Consider the following 18,230-nt stretch of genomic DNA (forward strand, 5'->3'; position numbering starts at 1 on the left):
GTTCAGAGACTTAACATACTTTTGACTCAACCACAGAATCTTCCTACAGAGCTAGGGCATGAAGATGGTGTTTGGCATTTGACAGCATAGAATATATAACTAACATTGCTTTGTTTTGCAGCCTTGAAAATAATCATTTAGCTGCTTTTTTGCTGTGTAGCTTCTCTTTTTCAAATAAGAGTTATGCTTCTTGCAGTTTGTATTCCATGGGTTTGTCACACTTAAAATGCTTTGGAGCAGTTCATTATTTTAAATTTATCATTGTTATTAACCATTTTAATTTATTATTTTATGATTATTAATGCTTTAATCAGACATTTCTACATTATGGTTATGTTTAATGTATTAATGGAAGGAAAGGAATTCAGGAAAATAAAATAAGGTACGTTGGGATTTGTACATTCAAATCAGTGCTACTTTCTAAGCAGTGACCTTGAGAAGATATATATTTTCTGTCACTGCTTGAAATGACCATTGGATCTCATTTTTTTGGGGATACTAGGGATCAAACTCAGGACCTTGAGCTTGCGAGGCAGACGGTGGAACCACTGAGCTAAATCCCTGGCCCTGGATCTCATTTTTTAAATAACACTTCAGGGTTCTGTTTGTATTTAAAGATGTATCTAACATGAAATATCACTGAACTCAAGAAATAGTTTACTTTTAGGTTTATGATTCTCAGTTTTGAGAACATTTTTATCTGTGGGTGTAGATTCAGCAACAGATGGTTTATTGAGTATTTCTTTAGGTTAGTTGGCTAGAAATGGTTTATCTTTGAAGTGTAACGATCACTGGTTTGCTTTTTCCCTTAGTCAGCAGATAAACAGCGAGCCCTAGAGGAAACCAAAGCCTACACCACGCAATCATTAGCAAGCGTTGCCTACCTGATAAACACCTTGGCCAACAATGTCCTGCAGATGCTGGATATTCAGGCGTCCCAGTTACGAAGGATGGAATCTTCAATCAATCATATTTCACAAGTGAGACCATGCTATTTTCTATTTTCTTAAGAGGAACACTTAATAAAACTTATCTTGTAATACTGCAGTCTTTATTGTGTGAGTAATGTACATGTATGGTTTGGGAAATACAAACTCAATACTAGATTTTTTTTGCTTTTTGTTTTTGTGTTGTCATATTTATGATTTGATAGTAAATGTTAATATATGCTACTACATTTCAATTGTTATGGTAACATAATCAGCCATGAGGTGGTAATTAGCCCTGTTTCTTCTAATTTATGCCAGATTTTATGTTTTATGATCTTTAAAAACAGAAATGGTGACTTATTTAAATTTTTCTGTTGGATTTATTTTTATTGGGATGGTAGCATCCATACTTGCAACAATGGAAAGATTAAGACTAGCAAACCTTATTAAAATATACAGACCTTTAGGGCTGGGGATTTAGCTCAGGTGCCACCTCCTGCCTCGCAATGGCTTGAGTTCTATCCCCAGTACCCGCGCTCCAAAAAAACCCCCCAAAATATACAGAGCTTTAAAAAATATTAAAACATTTTTATTATAAAAGTTATGCTCACAAAAATTTAGGAATAAAAATAGAATACCACTTTTACCACTTCCTAACCTTTTTACTAAGAAATAAGAATAATTAAAGCATTTAAAATATATTTTCTATGCTGGGTGTGGTAGTGCATGCCTGTAATCCCAGCACTTGGAGGCCGAGGCCGGAGAATCGCTATTTCAAGACCAGCCTGGGCTACATAGTGAGTTCCACGTCAGTCTCAACCACATAGTGAGAACCTGTCTCGAAAAATAAAAGAATATAGTTTCTAGAATTTGTGTCAAGGATTGAAAAAAATTATCTTTAAATGCACAAGTTGAATTCTTTGTTTAAAAATGCAGTTGAATATGAAAACTATTTTATACTTTTTAGACTGGAAGAAGATAATTCTTTTTTTGTTTTGCTTTTAGTGTTAGAGATTGAACCCAGGATGTCACACATGCTAACCACATATTCTAACACTGAGCTATATATCTCAGATCCTGAAAGATTATTCTTTATAGTTTAAGAAAACATTTTCTGTCTAGAAAGCAAGTACTTAGTAAATACTTTAAAACAGGTATTGCAAACTTTTTCTATAAAGGGCCGCGTGATAACTATTTCAAGTTTTGTGAAAAACAGAAGACCTCAATTTTATGTTTTTAAACAGCTCTTTAAAAATGTTAAAACCATTCTGAACTGTGGACCATATAAAACAATTTGTGGATAAAATTTAGCATGTAGCCCATAGTTTACCAGCCTCTGCTCCTAAAATACTTCTTTTAAAAAGGAAAATTTCTTTTTGGAAGCATGGAACCCAGGACCTTGCACGTTGCTAGGCAAGTGCTCTATGACTGAGCTACTCATCCAGCCCTTTGTGAATTTGATGTGGGGATAGAGTCTTGCTAACTTGTCTGTGCTGGGCTTAAACTTGTGAACCTCCTCCTCAGCCTCCTAAGTAGCTGGGATTACAGGTGTACCATTGTTCCCTGATTTAAGTGTTTGAGTCCTAAATTTTATTTCCATTATTATTAAAATCTGTTTTTAGAGCCAGTCAGAGGATTCTTGAGTCTAGAGTTTTATGCAGCTTGGGCAGAATACTAGCTTGTGAGAATTTGTAGAGAAGATTGAGTTGAAATGAGAAAATACAATCTGTCAGGTCAAGGAAAAGATCACTGTTGTAATGGCAGCTGGCTTCAGAATCTGTTGTGAAGCTGGGTAGAATGTTTCAGGACCAGTAGACCTGAGATATCTGGGATATCAGATTATTTTCCCATCACTGTCTTTTTTTTTTTTTCCCCAGTTCTTTAGAACCATAGCACATTTCATCTTCCTAATGCTTTTGCTTTTTCTCCACTGTAGCGAAATGAACACCGATTAGGACTGGAGTTGGGAGGATTGGGATCTAGATTTTATGCTGGCTTTTCCACAGCTTTGTGTTACATTTGACTTTTGTATCTTCACTTTTCTGTTCTGTAAGATTATGAAACTAATTAGATGATTTCTGAGCCATCTTCCATCTTGAATTCTTTTTTTCTTCTGAAACTCTCACAAATAAGATTGGCTTGTATTTGCTCTGTTATCTACCTCAATCTGTTCTCCACTGATCTCAACCCCCTGATACTATGATATAACTGATCTTTTCCCAGGTTACTCTGAATTGGAATCTAACGGGGAATTTCATTGACTTTGTCAATTATGTATCAGGAGATAAAATACTTCAATGAAATGAAATAATGCTACTCCCCTGCACCCCAGATTGAACTGAGGGCCTTTGCACTGCCCAACACCCTTAGCCAATTAAAAAAAAATTTGTAAAATTTTTTTTTATTTTGAGGCAGAGTCTTGTTAAATTGCCAAGGCTGGGCTTGAATTTGTGATCCTCCTGCTTCAGCCTCCCAGAGTGCTGGGATTATAGGCATGCATCACCACACTTAGGTATAATCAGTGCTTTCTAAATGCCCCAATTTTTTTTAAAAGGACAGAATTGATTAGGAATATATATATAGTAAAAAGACACTTTTGATACTGAAAGGATAATATAGTATTAAGTAGTGTACCAGTTTATACTATACTCAGCATAAGCAGTATTTGGATAGGTTCTGGATATGGAGTCTAGGGATGATGAATTTTATAGAGGTTACATCTTTAGCTTTGTTACATTATCCTGCCAGTTCTTTGGTAGTATAGTATTTAAAAAATAACTGAAAAGTTTTAACTTCAAAGCTAAGAGTAGGAGTTAAATTAACATATTCATTAATATGCAGTCATCATAGCAAACATTTAATTTTCCTAAATACTTGGGCATCCACGCACATATACCTTTAAGTCAGGGTAGCAAAATATATAAAGATGAATGCTGTTTACTGTGTCTATTTCTAGTAAGTTAAAAAGGAAGGTTTATAGAGCATTATTCAAACTGAAATTTTTATGAACTTACAAAGTAAACTTATTTTGAACCAGGCCTATTGTTTCTTTCAGTAGAAATAGTTACTGTTGTATTCAGTTCATTGTAAATTAGAATACAATAGCATGAGAGAGGTCAAGGGGCTAGGGATGTAGCTCAGTGGTAGAGGCTTGCCTGACCTGAGTAGGGTCCTGGGTTCTGTTCCCAGCACTGTGAAGAAAAACACAGGCAGGAGAGGACAAAGAAGGAAGAAGAGGGCCTAGGGTGGGAAGGGCAGGGAGGATGGAGAGAAAGATTGAAATGTAATATAACGGACTTTTAAGTAACATTCTTCTTCCTCCCAGGGAATGGATAGAGCCTTCTGGACCAGGTGTTGAATTAGGTAACAAGTAAAGCAGATAGAATTGAAGGATTGTAAAATAAGACTGGAGGTAATTAATTCTTCTCAAGAGTTAGTTACTGAAAGGCAGTGGAAGGTATAAACCCATGTATACATATATATAGCAAAACTCTATATAGCAAATTACTATACTCTGTATAGCTATATATGTATATATATAGCTAAAACAAATATATAGCAAATATATATATTTTTGCTAAAACATTAACTTTAAGGAGACATTACTTAAGATTATCAATATGGCCAGGCATGGTGGCGCACACCTGTAATCCCAGCACTCGGGAGGCTGAGACAGAAGGATTGCTGTGAGTTCGAGACCAGCCTGGGCTACATAGTGAGTTCTAGATCAATTAACTTTAAGGAGACATTACTTAAGATTATCAATATGGCCAGGCATGGTGGCGCACACCTGTAATCCCAGCACTTGGGAGGCTGAGACAGGAGGATCGCTGTGAGTTCGAGACCAGCCTGGGCTACATAGTGAGTTCTAGATCAGTCTCAACTACATAGTGAGACCCTGTCTCAAAACAACAACAACAATAAAAAAAAGCAAGTTTATCGTCATGTAATTAGTGACTTTAGAAACTCAGATACATTTGAAATAATTTTCTGTTAAAATTCTTCGTAAATATTGTTGAACCTGTACTTCTAAAAATTTAACTCGATGCATTTTAATATTGCAACGTCAAAGAATATTATGAAGATAGCAGTGATTACTGAAAAGTGTGTTTGATTTAAGAAAAACAGTGTAGCCATATTTTTTTAAATTTAAAAATACTGTATAGGAACTTCACTAAATATTTTTAAAAACTGATGATTGGTTGTGAGTTGATGAATGTTGAAACTAGGTGCTATGTACCTAGTGGGTGGTTTCATTGCATTATTCTGTCTACTTTGAATATAGTCAGGTTTCTACAAGAGGAAGTTTTAAAACTCTTGAAATAGGTAATTGTTAAAAACCTCAGATCTTTAGGACTAAATGCCTTCATGTATGGATTGGTTTAGTCTTCGTCATCAAGTTTTTATTCATGCTATAGATAAAACCACAGCCTTTTTATGAAGATCTATTTGGTTCTGTCCATAGATCCTCCTGCATTCCAACCTGGTGTGGTAATGGGATGGCAAGAATACATATTGATACTCTTTGATTTTTATAACCATTTATAAACTTTATTAAAAAAAAAGTTAATGTTGCCAAATATCTATTCTTAGGCAGTCATTAGAGGCATTCATTTTTTTTCCCCAGGGAAGAGGTGTCCTGGGGGGTACCGGGGATCGAACTTGGGTCCTTGCATTTGTAAGGCAGGTGGCGGAACCACTGAGCTAAATCCCCGGCCCATTTGCCAACCTTTGAGTTGTCCTAAACATGGGAAAAGTTGATACAAAGGAGAAAATAAGCAAGTGAATTTAAACAGCAGTGCTAAATCTCTTGCCATTTGTATTTTGATTTTTCTGGATGCCAGAGTGTACATTTTCGTATTGTCTTTTAAAAAATATTATATCTTACAGACAGTTGATATTCATAAAGAGAAAGTGGCAAGAAGAGAGATTGGTATTTTAACTACCAATAAAAACACTTCAAGGACACACAAGATTATTGCTCCAGCCAATCTTGAGCGACCAGTTCGTTATATTAGAAAACCTATTGACTATACAATTCTAGATGACATTGGACATGGAGTAAAGGTAGGTATAGTTGTTGTCAAGCTTTTAAAAATAGCTGTTCATAATGAAACTCTCTAGAAAGTAAGCTTTTTCCTAGAGGACCAAGTTGTGGTTGTGAAGATTCTTTATTCCTTTAACTTTTATAAAATCTTTTTTTCTTTGTGTTAGTGCTGTGTTCTCACCTTTTGAATAGTCTTCACATCACATTTGCTTAATCAATTATAATACCACATATAGAACACATAAATGTGGTATGATTTTTCTAATCTTTTAATGATTTAATATGACTGAAAAATCTTAGCATGTTATTAAAATGTTTACCTTATCTCAAAAATTTATCAGCAGACTTTTGGCATTGGTTTTCAGAAACAACGTATTAATAAGCATGTACTTTGATTTTTCCTAGAATAATTTCTTTAGGGTCAGAATAGTGAAATAAAAGTACAGTAATATATGAATTACTATTTTTACTGCTTTTGAGTATGTAGCCATTACATTTTGGCTCTTTTGAATGCTTAGTATGTGTATGAAGTATCATCTTCAGAACTGGGGAAAACTGAGGCTGTAGCTCAGTGGTGGAAGGTGTTCTTTGCATACATAGGGCCCTGGGTTCAGTCCTCTATATCATAAATAAAACCAAACCAAGCCAGCAAAAACTCCAGCTACAACTAAGGGATGTGTACATTTCGTTTACGTTAGGGTTTATACTTAAAACCATTTAAAGCTTCAGCTAAGTATTAACTTATTTAAAATGTACATCTGATTAATGATTTAAAAGACAATTACTTACAAATAGTGACTTTGAATAAATATACATCAATGCCTGTGATGAAACTATAGTTTTTGCAGTTGATTTTTTTTCTAGTATGTCTGTTTAAATTAAAAATACACCTAGACTGGGTCGGGGATTTAGCTGAGGGGTTCTGCTGCCTACCTTGCAAGTGCAAGGACAAGAGTTGGATCCCTGGTACTGCCACCAAAAAAACAAACAAACAAACAAACAAACAAAAAACCCTCCTAGACTGTTATAGCCAGAAATCACTTAAATCTACATTTAATGTAGCTTAATGGAGTAAGAAAATATACAGTGTAAATTTAGTTTTAAAATCTTTTTCTTCCTTAGTTTTGGTATAAGCTTTATTAACTGTAATTTGATAGTTAATTTTATGTTTTACATGCATTTAGATTGTTTAATTAGAGCATGTTAAAGTAGGATGTGTAATTTGATAGTTAATTAATAGCGTGTTTATTTAACTTGGGAAAATTTATTCAAGGCCAACAACTATATAGACTATTTTAGGCACTATCAGAATCTAATGCCAAAAGATGTGGAATACTTTTTAAAAATCACATTTGTGTTTGCCTGTTAATGTAATAAAAAGACCACCTCCTGCAGCTCTTGTTTAATATTAAGGTAAAATATTATTCCAGTAGGACTCTGTAGTCCCTTCATTATTTGTATATTAGTGTTTAAGGATTACTAATTTGGAGGGATCATTAATGAAATTTATTGAGTCAAACAATGACTTAAGTAGTTTCATCAAAGAAACCCCTATTCATGACACATTCTGCTTTAATCACTCTTTCTGTGATCTACTGAAACATTATTCTGTTAATGCTGAATGCTTAACTTGTTTTTTTCTTTGTTTTTTTCCTTTCTCTTCACATCCTGAAGTTCCAACTAACCTTTCAATGCTTTTTTTTCCTACCTCTTTATTTGCTCCATTTATGCATTAAGTGGTTGCTTAGATTTAAGGTAAGAGCTTCCAGGGCTGGATTTCCATTCTTTTTCTTATATAGAATATTACATATGGGGAGTAAAGAGATATGTGGCACTTGGCCTCTTAAAGCCAACAAATGATTTCTCTTTATTTTTTGTCATGCAACTTTGGTGTGTCTTCATGTTCCTCAAGGGTAGATATTTTTGTCTCTTTTGTTTACTGTTCTATCCTTTGTGCCTAGAATAGTGCCTGACACAAATTAGGTGTTTAGTATTTATTGAAATAAACGGTTATTTTGCAGTGTTACTATATTTTGTGAAACTGAAATGTATACCCTGTCATAAAATGTTATGAAATAAAATTAACTGAATTTTTGTAAATGTAGAAATTTTGTTACAGATAGGAGGGCCAACTAATGTGCTTTATTTAACTCTCCCCCTGTGTAATAACCTTTTTATTCTATAAATGGTATACTTTGTTATATACCTTTTGGACAATATGTCATTATCTTTTGACTCTTAATATAAGGAAATTGAGAAAATATTTAGTGTTATGTGTTTTTTTAAAGTTGCAGTATCATATATTTTACAAAAAAGAATATCTTTTAAAAAAATAGCTGTATAAATATATGTTTCAGTATAAACTAACTTTAATAAGAGTTCTCAAAGATGAGCATTGGCAAAACATCAAAAACTCGTGATAATATGAAGTAAAATTTAAGTTAAGAATTAGAGATAGGGCTGAGGATATTGCTCAGTGGCAGAGCACTTCCCTAACATGTATGAGGTTGAGTTTGATCCTCAGCACTGCAACAGCTACAACAACAGAAGGTGTCTGTGGGGAGAATTAGTAATAATTTTTTCTGTTATAATTTGTTTCAGTAACATTTTGGTATTTTGGAGGATTCACGGTAGAAGTAATTGAGCTACATTGAAGAAGCCTGTCAAACAAATCATTACTAAAATTATTTTCACCAGATTTAGTGTGCATTATTTCTTTTTTTTTTTCTCAGCTGAATTTTGTAATTCCTTTTCAGATGTGTATTTTTTCTTTCTGTTGCCCTATTTTCCATGTAGTAAGTGATAACCAAGAACAAGACAGCTTGAGTTTGGCATCACTACCTTGTCGTCACCCAGGCCACAGACATTTATTTACTTGGTCTTGGTAGTTAGAAGTGACTGGAGGCACTCAGGCAAGTGTGCTCTGTGCGGTACTGATTGAAACGTTAACTCTAAAACACCCAGTGTTGGTGAGTTAGGTATGTGAGGTTGTGGGGAGATTGCTTCTGCTTAAAGTCTAAAGGTAGTAGTCAGCTAAACCAAAAGGAGGGTATGTGGCTTCCTTCATTCTTTTCCTCCAGTGACTTTGTCCAAGTTTTGGTTATTGATGCCTAACCTCTGAAGTGTAAGTATATAGAAATATTAACTGAAGAAAACATAAAAATAGATAAGTCCTTTATCCTTAAGGTCCAGAACAGTTGCACATACCACTATTTCATGCTTGTTTCTTCCTGCCCACTCTGTGATACCTTCTTGAATCTAGTGGGTCAAATAAGATTTCTTCTTGATCTTTTTGGGTTTGGAATCTATTTCCTTGTAGGAAATAGGCCCAACCGAAGGGACTCCTAGAGAGACCTAACAAGGAGTTACACTTAAATAAGATCCTGTAACTTCATATATAGGTAAGAGCTGTGTTAACGTTTTTTCTCTTTACACCAAAAAGCTCTGCTCTAGAAACATGAATAATTAGGTAATGGTTAGCACTTTAGGGGAGAACAGTGCTGCACAGGGAGTGAAGGCCCAGGGCTACTCACCCAGTTTGCTTTCATCCTTGAGTCTAGTTACAGAAATATCCTACCTGATGACTTTTTTTTTTTTTTTTGGTGCTGGGGGCTGAACCCAGGCCTTGTGTATGCAAGGCAAGTGCTGTACCACTGAGCTACAGCCTTGGCCCCAGATCCTGTTCTTTTTTAACTTAACAGTTCAGCTCATGATTTTCTCTTTAAAACCTTCTCCTAACAGTTTTTCCCACATTGATATTTCTCTGTGTGTGGGATGCCTGTAGAATTTGTAGACATTCCTTTTTGTTTTAAAAGTGAATCATATTTAGGGCGAGGATTTAGCACAGTGGCACTGTAGCTACCTTGCAAGCACAAGGTCCTGAGTTCGAGTCTCTACTACCCAAAAAAATCATAGTCATTTCCCCTACACTCTCTCATTTTTTTCCCAAAGGCCTTTAGTTTTGTACTTGGTAGTTTCGTAGTTTGTTGGTAATTTAGTACTGTATAACATATTTTTTAATTAGTGTGTGTAGTACTGAACCAGTGATGTTCACTTTGGGGGACTTGGTGCATGCATAAAACATATCTTGTTCATTTTCCCTGCTCCCTTACCTCCTCCCTTCTCTGACCCACTTCCCTGTCTCCAGAAGTCTGCCTTCTTGTCTTGCTCACATACACCATTTTAGAGTATGTCTGTCACTGTTCTGTTGCAGGTCATCTTTCATTGGGAGATTTCAAAGCAGTGACGATGACGTCTGTGAAATAGAGATACTTGGCTGACCAGCTTCAAGTTCAGAGGATCCTAGAAAGCACTGCCATTTGTAGGAATGTTATAGTACATGGTTACATGTCATTTAGTGATTGGGACATATTCTGAAAATGCAGCAGTATATGATTTTGCTTTTTGTGCAAACATCCTGGAGAGTTTATTTAAACAGACTGTAACAGCTACAGTGTCACTAAGTGATATTTAAGGAATCATTGTTAGATAGTAGTCTGTTGTTGACTAAATGCTTTTATACAGTGTATGACTGTATAATATATTGAGATTTGAGGAAGTATTGAATATACCAAAAGAATGGAGCACGAAAGCTGAAAGCAATGTAAAAAAAATATTAAGGTGTAACAATTGACCTGATAAGTAATCTTTATCTCCAGAGCCTAGGAGGAGACCAGACTGTCCTTTGGCTGTAAAAGAGCTGCCTCCGTTATTATCTGTATTCCTTCACCCCAGGCCTATGGGAAGGTGTTAGAGCTTTGGCCATGCCTTAATCTTCATGACTTAAATGAAACACTTCTTCTGTTTTGGAGGTATCTCTCCATTAGAGAGAATAAGGGACTTTTCCCACTGTTCCCTTGTGTCTGATACTTGCTTCACTTAGCTCTTAATGATTTATGGAATAAGTAATAGCACCTAAGGAAAGGATTGTTGAAGTCAGCTGTGAAAGCTCCATTTTGATCAGCTTTGGATAGTGCAGTAAGCATTCCTGCTCATGATTCAGGCCCAGTCACTAGACATTTATGTAGCAGAGGATAGTTCTACCTGGGCACCCTTCCACCCCCAACTTATTCTTGCACTGTGATACCCAGGCTGGCTTGTAGGCTTCAGTGATCTGCACCACCTGGCCTCCTGAGTAGCCAAGCATATAGGCTCTCAACACTGTGCCTGGCCTTAGGTTGATATTTTTAAAAATTTTCAAGAGGAGTCACTGTTATGAAGTAGCTCCAGTCTTGGGTTGGTTTTTCTTTGTCTTGAGTTTATTGTGTGTGTATACATACATAAACAGACACGTGTCAAGTTCCCTTCTACACACACACAATTTAGTCAAGTGTTTTGCTGTTTGTCAGCAAATGTTTTCTTTTAAACACTTTCCATAAAATAATGTTTAGGACCATGATGGCTATCCAGTAAATAGGTTTGAACTATAGTTTAATTATAGTACATATTCTACCTTTTAAAAAGAAATTAAGTTTTATTTGGCATTCATTCCTGTTCTTCATCCAGTATTTATATTTTGCATGGAGTATTTATTGTTTTACTTAGTGCACATTTCTCATAAAGGAGAACTGCCTTGGGAAAATGATGAAAAACTCTTTTTAGCTAAGTAGAAAGGTACTGTAGTATCAGTAGATTGGACATTACACAGGAATTCTTTGTTTAAGTAAGTGATTTGGGTCACTCATCCAGTCCATTAACCAAACAAAGTATAGTAATTTGAGGATTCTACAGATCATAAAATGTATTGAGTTTTTTGTTCATGGATTTTAATTCATAGATTGTTAATCATCTTTTGAAGTAGATTCTAAGACTTACAGAAGATACTGCAATTTAAACAAAAACACTTTACACATTGCAACATAAACCAAAGTTGAAAAGTTATTTTCACATATTTTGGCTATCCCATTTTAGAATAAAATTATCTTCTACTCTTTATCTATTCTTGTTTCTTTTCCTTCCTGTCTCTAGCAGTTTGATTTGTAGTTTAGTGTTTGGTTCACTTCTCCCTCATCACTTAAAGTAACTCTGGGTTTATGTTGTTTAAGGTTGAGCTTAAAGGACTTTAGTTACTACTTTTAAAATTTTCTGGTATTATTAAATTAAGATATACAGTTTTCAAAGCTATATTGATTATTTGTCACATTAATCCTAAAATTTTCCCCAGATATGGATTGATTTAAAAAAAAAAAACTCTGCCATTTTCATTTTAAGGTATAATTAGCACACCCTCTGCTTATTAATGAGGGAGAGAGAGCAAGGAGAAGCTAATTTTTATTATTTAATAATTGGTGTTTGATACTGTTTAAAAACAACAACAAAAGGATTACAGATAAATGTTTCACTTTAAAAATATTGACATTTCAAAGGTATAATTTGTCATTAAAGATTGTTTTAACATCACACACAACTTATTCACTGGACTATTCATTTGAAAGATCTGTTTCTTGGAAATGTTATTTCTTGCCTTTTCAGATAATAAGTAGTATTCTAGAACTTTAAAAATCCTTCCTAAGCCAAAGTTAATTTTGATAGCTGTAATACTCTGTACAATTATTTTTAAAAAAGTTATATTTTGAAATCAAGATTATAAATATTTTCTAACTTCAGTGGTATTTTATCTTGAAGTTTCATTTTACAAGTCTTATTTGAATACTGTATACATATGGTTATTAGAAAGTTGAGATCCTTTTTTGAAGTGTGTTTTGAAGATGGCAATCCAAAATATTAAAAGCTTTGATGAACATTAACTTAACCCACTGATAGTCTCAAAAACAGGAGATTATATTTGAAATGTATTTGTGAGTAAGTTCTCTTAGCTCCATATAAGATATTCAGATTTTTAGGGTTTTCTCTCTAAGTGCTGACACATTCCTATGGTAACAGTTATTATTCTCAGATTACCCATTTTTCTTACCCTTGCAGTTTCAGTTGGGAATAGAATAGTGAGTGGAGTCTTAGTGGCTTGACTTAGGGATTGTGTCGCACCTATCTCATGCCAGAATTAGCTCTCATGGAACTGAGTTGTCCCATTTCCCATTGGAACTAGGGCATTGCCAGTGGCCATTGTAGTGCTCAGAGTTAAATGGGACACTTCAACCCTTACTTTCTGGTTCAGTTGTTTAGGAATATGCCTTCAACTTCTAGCAGTTTTCAGGTATAGGTGATTTCCTCATAAAAGAACATTAGAGAAATCTGAATTGTTTTAAGGCAATCCACAACATAAAACTAGTTTTCTCTATATATCATACAGTTTATCTTTATCTTCTCTATTTACAGTGGATCATATTCATAGCTGCATATTTTTAATTGGGAAATGTGGTTTATGGTATACTTGCTATCTAATAATAATGAATTGCTTAAAGGCTTCATTGTTTCTGATTGAGTTACTTTTTATTAAAACTAAAAATTTAAGGTTATCTTATTTAGTTTCAGTTGAGTGTAAAATCAAATTATCTAACCAGTGATCTGTTGGTGTGATGGCCTAATGGCAAATAAATTCTTTGCATATATTTTATAATCATTTGAAAATACCATGTTAGGAAGAGTCCTTTGAGTACAACTGTAGAATAATAGAGTAGAAATCTCATATGAAATGCATGGCCTCTAATTTTTTCCCTATATTTAAACCTTCCCTCCTTTGTTAAATAGCTTAGCATTGTTTCCCTAAAGTGTCAGTTTATTTCACTGCATACAAGCTGAGCTTTCCTCAAAATTTTTTAGGTGAGTACCCAAAATATGAAGATGGGTGGGCTGCCACGTACAACACCTCCAACTCAGAAACCACCTAGCCCCCCTGTGTCAGGGAAAGGGACACTTGGGTGAGTATATAACAGAGTAATAATACACAACTATTTCATGTAGTGTTGTGTTAAAAAGGAAACAACATGTATTTTAAACTTTTAATATTTGAAGAAATAACTTTTTCTAGGATTATTTTTTATATGTGTATGTAACCTTTTCTTTTCCTGGGAAGCAAATGTTTAACTTTAAAAAAATCTGTTTAGAAATTATTTTTCCAATGCATTTTAAATTGATAAAATCCTAGCACAAGTTCATGGCTTATTATAAACTGTAGTCTAATTTTAATTCCTTGTTTTTTCTAGAAAAATTTTGTAGTCTTTTGTATTATAGTTGAACTTAGACTATCCTTCTCAGTGAAGGTTGTATAGATTATATAAATTTGTATATCATTTTATACTATTAAGCTTTGATTTGGTGCTACAGATTGGGCTCTGGATTTGACCTTAGGCAAAAGTGTGTCAGTTAACAGAAAAGGATGACTTTCTTCTTAAATAGCATCATAGTTTTAGTTTGGTTATCACAGTCAAGATTTGTGATCAGGTGGGCATAATACAGCTCAGAAGCCAGATGCCTAAAATTCTGGTTTATCTCTGCTATTTGTTCTATTGTTTTGCATGGTCAACAATTCAGTTTTTTCATCTGTAAAAGGGGGTGACATTTGTCCTTTATCAACTTTTTGGGGTCACTGTACCACAAATTGGATTTTAAAAGATTTTATAAGACAAAATGTTTGACAACCATTGGCTTTATAATATATAGTAAAAGTTTCCAAAAAAATCCCCCAAACAAAACCCAATTAAGCACTGTAGATGAAGATATGACAAAGATAAGTTGAGATATAAAGGAGGATAACTTTGGAAGAGGAATTTTAGTTACGACAGTGGAGATAAAGAATAAAAATGATTGTCAGAGTAGGGTGGCTTTATTTGAGGTGGCAAAAAATTTCTGCTTAGAAAGGATTCTGGTGGATCAAATAGATTTGATCTTCAGGTGGAATGATGCTGTTGTGGGTTATAGTGGTGCAGAAATAAGAGTGATCAAGAGGAACTATTTTCCTGTGGAATGTTTACATTTCTACTGTGTATATAGTGCCTGATGGATTTTGTTAGGCTTTAAACAAAGATTAGTATGATGGTGCACACTTGTAATCCCACCACTCTAAGCAGGAGGCTTGCCAACTTTGAGCCCAGCCTGGGCTATTTATTGAAGGCCCTGGGTTCAGTTCCCAGGACCACCAAAAAGAAAAAGTGAAACCTCCCAATAAAACAAAAGCAAGTTGTTAGCAAGCTACCTGCTTATTCTCTAATAAAATAAAATTTTCTTTCTTCACAAAAATTTTTCTAGGCTTCTAATATAGACTTGTTAATTTTTTTGAAGTGAAACATCTTACATAAATGTAATGATAACATTCATCATAGGGAGTTTGTATCTATACCTTATGTATCTTGGCCCCCACTCCCACAGAAGATTGAACTCAGGACCTTGCACTTGGGAGCAAACATGGTGCCACTGAGCTAAATCCCCAGCCCTGCTTCTTCTCTCCTTTTCTCCCATCCCCCACTTCAATTCCTCTTCCTGTCCTTATATACAAAAGCTTTTTTTTTTTGATACTGGGGACCAAACTGGGGATCAAACTTGGGTTCTTGTGCTTGCAAGGCTTGACTTGTAAGGCAGGTGGCGGCACCACTGAGCTAAATCCCTGGCCCCTATACAAAAGCTTTTTTTGTTTTTGTTTTTGTTTTTTGAGATGGTCTCACTGTGTAGTTGAGACTGACCTCGAACTCACTATGTAGCCCAAGCTGGTCTTGAATGCACAGCGATCCTCCTGCCTCAGCCTCCTGAGTGCCAGGATTATAGGCATGAGCCATACAAAAGCTTTTTAAAAAGAAATTTTATTTTATCCTATTCCCCCTCCCCACATGATAAAACAAAATATTTTTATTGTCTGGGGAATATTCCCTAAACATTTTTTAAAATGTTGGAAATACTAATTTGTTTTTAATATTTGTATTATAATTTTAAAGACACAGTTTTAATATTTTAATCCAGAGTCCTGATACTGTTTTGTTTTATTTTTGGTACTGGGGATCGAATTCAAGACCTTGACCTTGTGAGGCAGGCAGCGGCACCACTGAGCTACATCCCTGGCCCCTGATACTGTTTATTTTTTTTCTTTGATCCATTATCCTATCTGGAACCCCTTATTTATTTTTAATTACCAAAGTATATATGTGTGGCGACTTTGAGGGTCTTAGATTTAACAGGTCATTGCAAAATCCTGTCACTCAAAATTAATAAGTCATAACTTGAATGGCCTTGGAGAGCATACTCAAACTCTGGGAGCCTTTTGGAAGTGAATTATGGAGAAATACATGTCAGCTGAGCCAACATTTCTTCCATATCTTGAGATAAAAGTTTTTTGTTTTTTTTTCTTCTTTTTTTGGTACTACGGATCAAACTCAGACCTTGCCCTTGTGAGGCAGGCGTGGTGCCACAGAGCTACATCCCCGGCCCAAGTGTTTATTCTTTTAAAGACCAGAATCTTATCTTCAGAATATTAGTGTCATATTTATATTGTCATAAAGAATCTGGAAACTTTAAAATAGAGATGAATACTAATTTAATAATCACTAATATCCCATTATGCACCTTCTTCCCCTCCTCTTTCCTTTCCTTTCTTGTACTGGGAATCAAACTCAGGACCTTGGGCTTTCAAAGCAGGCTGTGGAACCACTGAGCTCACTCCTTGGCTCTCTGCACTTTATTTTCTGTTATGTTATATTTCCTTTTTTACTCTTCTTAGAATATTTTAAAGGAAAAATTGGGAAAAAGAGGGAAATACATGTTAATAAAATCAGTCTGGTTTGTCTTTTACAGTTTAAAGTAATGAGGTAAAAGGATTTAAGTGTTTTTAGTTTCTTGATTTGGGGTTTTGCTATGTTCCCCAGGCTGGTCTAGAACTTCTGGACTTAGCGATCATCCCACCTCAACCCTATACACACTAACACTACAGGTGTGCACCATCTAGCCTTGCTTATGTGGTTCAAAAATTTTTTTCTTTCCCCCCTTCATAAATGTTGAACTCTGAGGAGGGAAAGAGGAAAGAGATTAAGGTAAAAGTTGAGAGAGAAAGTAAGGTTGTGGTAATGGAAGATGAGATAAAATTGTGTATTTTTGTGTATGATATACTTCACTTTCTATGTATTCAATATATAAAAAGTTCAGAAATGACTTGTTATGGCTGGTATTGAGAGTTAAGTGTAGGTTTGTGGACCCCAAATCTTGATATGTTGTCCCTGTCTCTAAACATTTTGGTTAAGAAGAGAGGGGAGAGGGAGAAAATTCATGCGTTCATGCAGTGCCCTTGGGAGCTTGACATGATACAGTACAGGACTAAGATAGTTGTAAGAAACGGATAGTGTCTAGGAAATACTGCCTTAAATGAGAGACTTTGTGCTCTGTGAGAATAAATGAACAAAATTGCATTAGCACAGGGAAATGAGGTTTGAGGTTGAAAAGTAACAGCACATATTCATCAGAACTCTAATGGTGGAGAAGTGAAACCTCAGGAAAGACTGAAATTGGTAGCCGGGTCAAGACACATTTTCTATTTATGAGTACAAATCGTATTTCACTACTGGCAGCTCTTTGAATTGATTGTGCCGAGACTGCTTAACCACACAATACATACGCTCTTCTTTTTGTAGGCGGCACTCCCCCTATCGCACACTGGAGCCAGTGCGTCCTCCAGTGGTACCAAATGATTACGTACCTAGCCCAACCCGTAATATGGCTCCCTCGCAGCAGAGCCCTGTGAGGACAGCTTCTGTGAATCAAAGAAATCGAACTTACAGGTATTTTCTCTAACTCAGTGCAAAATGTGATGGTCACAGTACCATAATCTCGGATCACTTCAGTGAAACTTCCCATCTGCCAGGTGCTGAGTCTCAGTTCTTTTCTTCACTCTGCTCTCCCAAACCTCATGTGATTCCATCTCTCTCTCATTTCTGATGCAACCTTGAGCAGTCAGGATGTTGGAAACAAGCAGACAAATCAAAGTGCAAACATCTATACAAAAATAATAGTTCAGTTGATCTGAAAAAACCAAAACCAAAACAAAAAATGGGCCAGATGTGGCAAATTGCAAGTTGTTTTTTGGTGAAACTTTACAGATGAAAAACTATACATAACAAAACACTACTATGGGCTAGCATAATAAGATATTACAAATTTAAATAATTTGTTCAGGAAAATGTTTTTATTATGTTTCTTCAGATAGGCATTAAACTGGAATGTAAAAACGTAATATTTATTTTGTTGTGTTGAGCCCCAACATTTTTTACTTCTTCTTTTTCATTTTCCTTAATTCATCTTATTAGAAGATGTTAAAGAGGGCCCGGGGTTTAGCTCGGTGCTGCTGCCTACCTCATAGGCGTACGGACCCGAGTTCAATA

At 35.1% G+C, this 18,230-nt stretch overlaps 1 protein-coding gene across 21 annotated transcripts in view; it reads left to right on the plus strand.

The window, feature by feature from the left end:
• Nucleotides 1-812: 812 nt before the first annotated feature.
• Abi2 (abl interactor 2) overlaps nucleotides 813-18,230 on the plus strand; it is a 67,315-nt gene continuing 49,897 nt past the window's right edge. For 7 of the 21 annotated variants that reach the window (XM_033764567.1, XM_033764561.1, XM_033764563.1 and 4 more), the window contains exons 1-3: nucleotides 813-980; nucleotides 5,820-5,996; nucleotides 13,696-13,793. In XM_033764567.1, coding sequence (XP_033620458.1) covers nucleotides 918-980; nucleotides 5,820-5,996; nucleotides 13,696-13,793 — 338 coding nt within the window. In that variant the 5' untranslated portion in view covers nucleotides 813-917. Of the gene's footprint in view, nucleotides 981-5,819; nucleotides 5,997-7,713; nucleotides 7,732-13,695; nucleotides 13,794-17,483; nucleotides 17,631-18,230 lie in introns of all 21 variants that reach the window. The other 14 variants (XM_033764552.1, XM_033764566.1, XM_033764556.1 and 11 more) reach the window with 3 other exon arrangements.

Source organism: Fukomys damarensis, unplaced genomic scaffold, assembly GCF_012274545.1.
Source record: "Fukomys damarensis isolate Sample0158 unplaced genomic scaffold, DMR_v1.0_HiC HiC_scaffold_16, whole genome shotgun sequence".
NCBI classification, from domain to species: domain Eukaryota; kingdom Metazoa; phylum Chordata; class Mammalia; order Rodentia; family Bathyergidae; genus Fukomys; species Fukomys damarensis.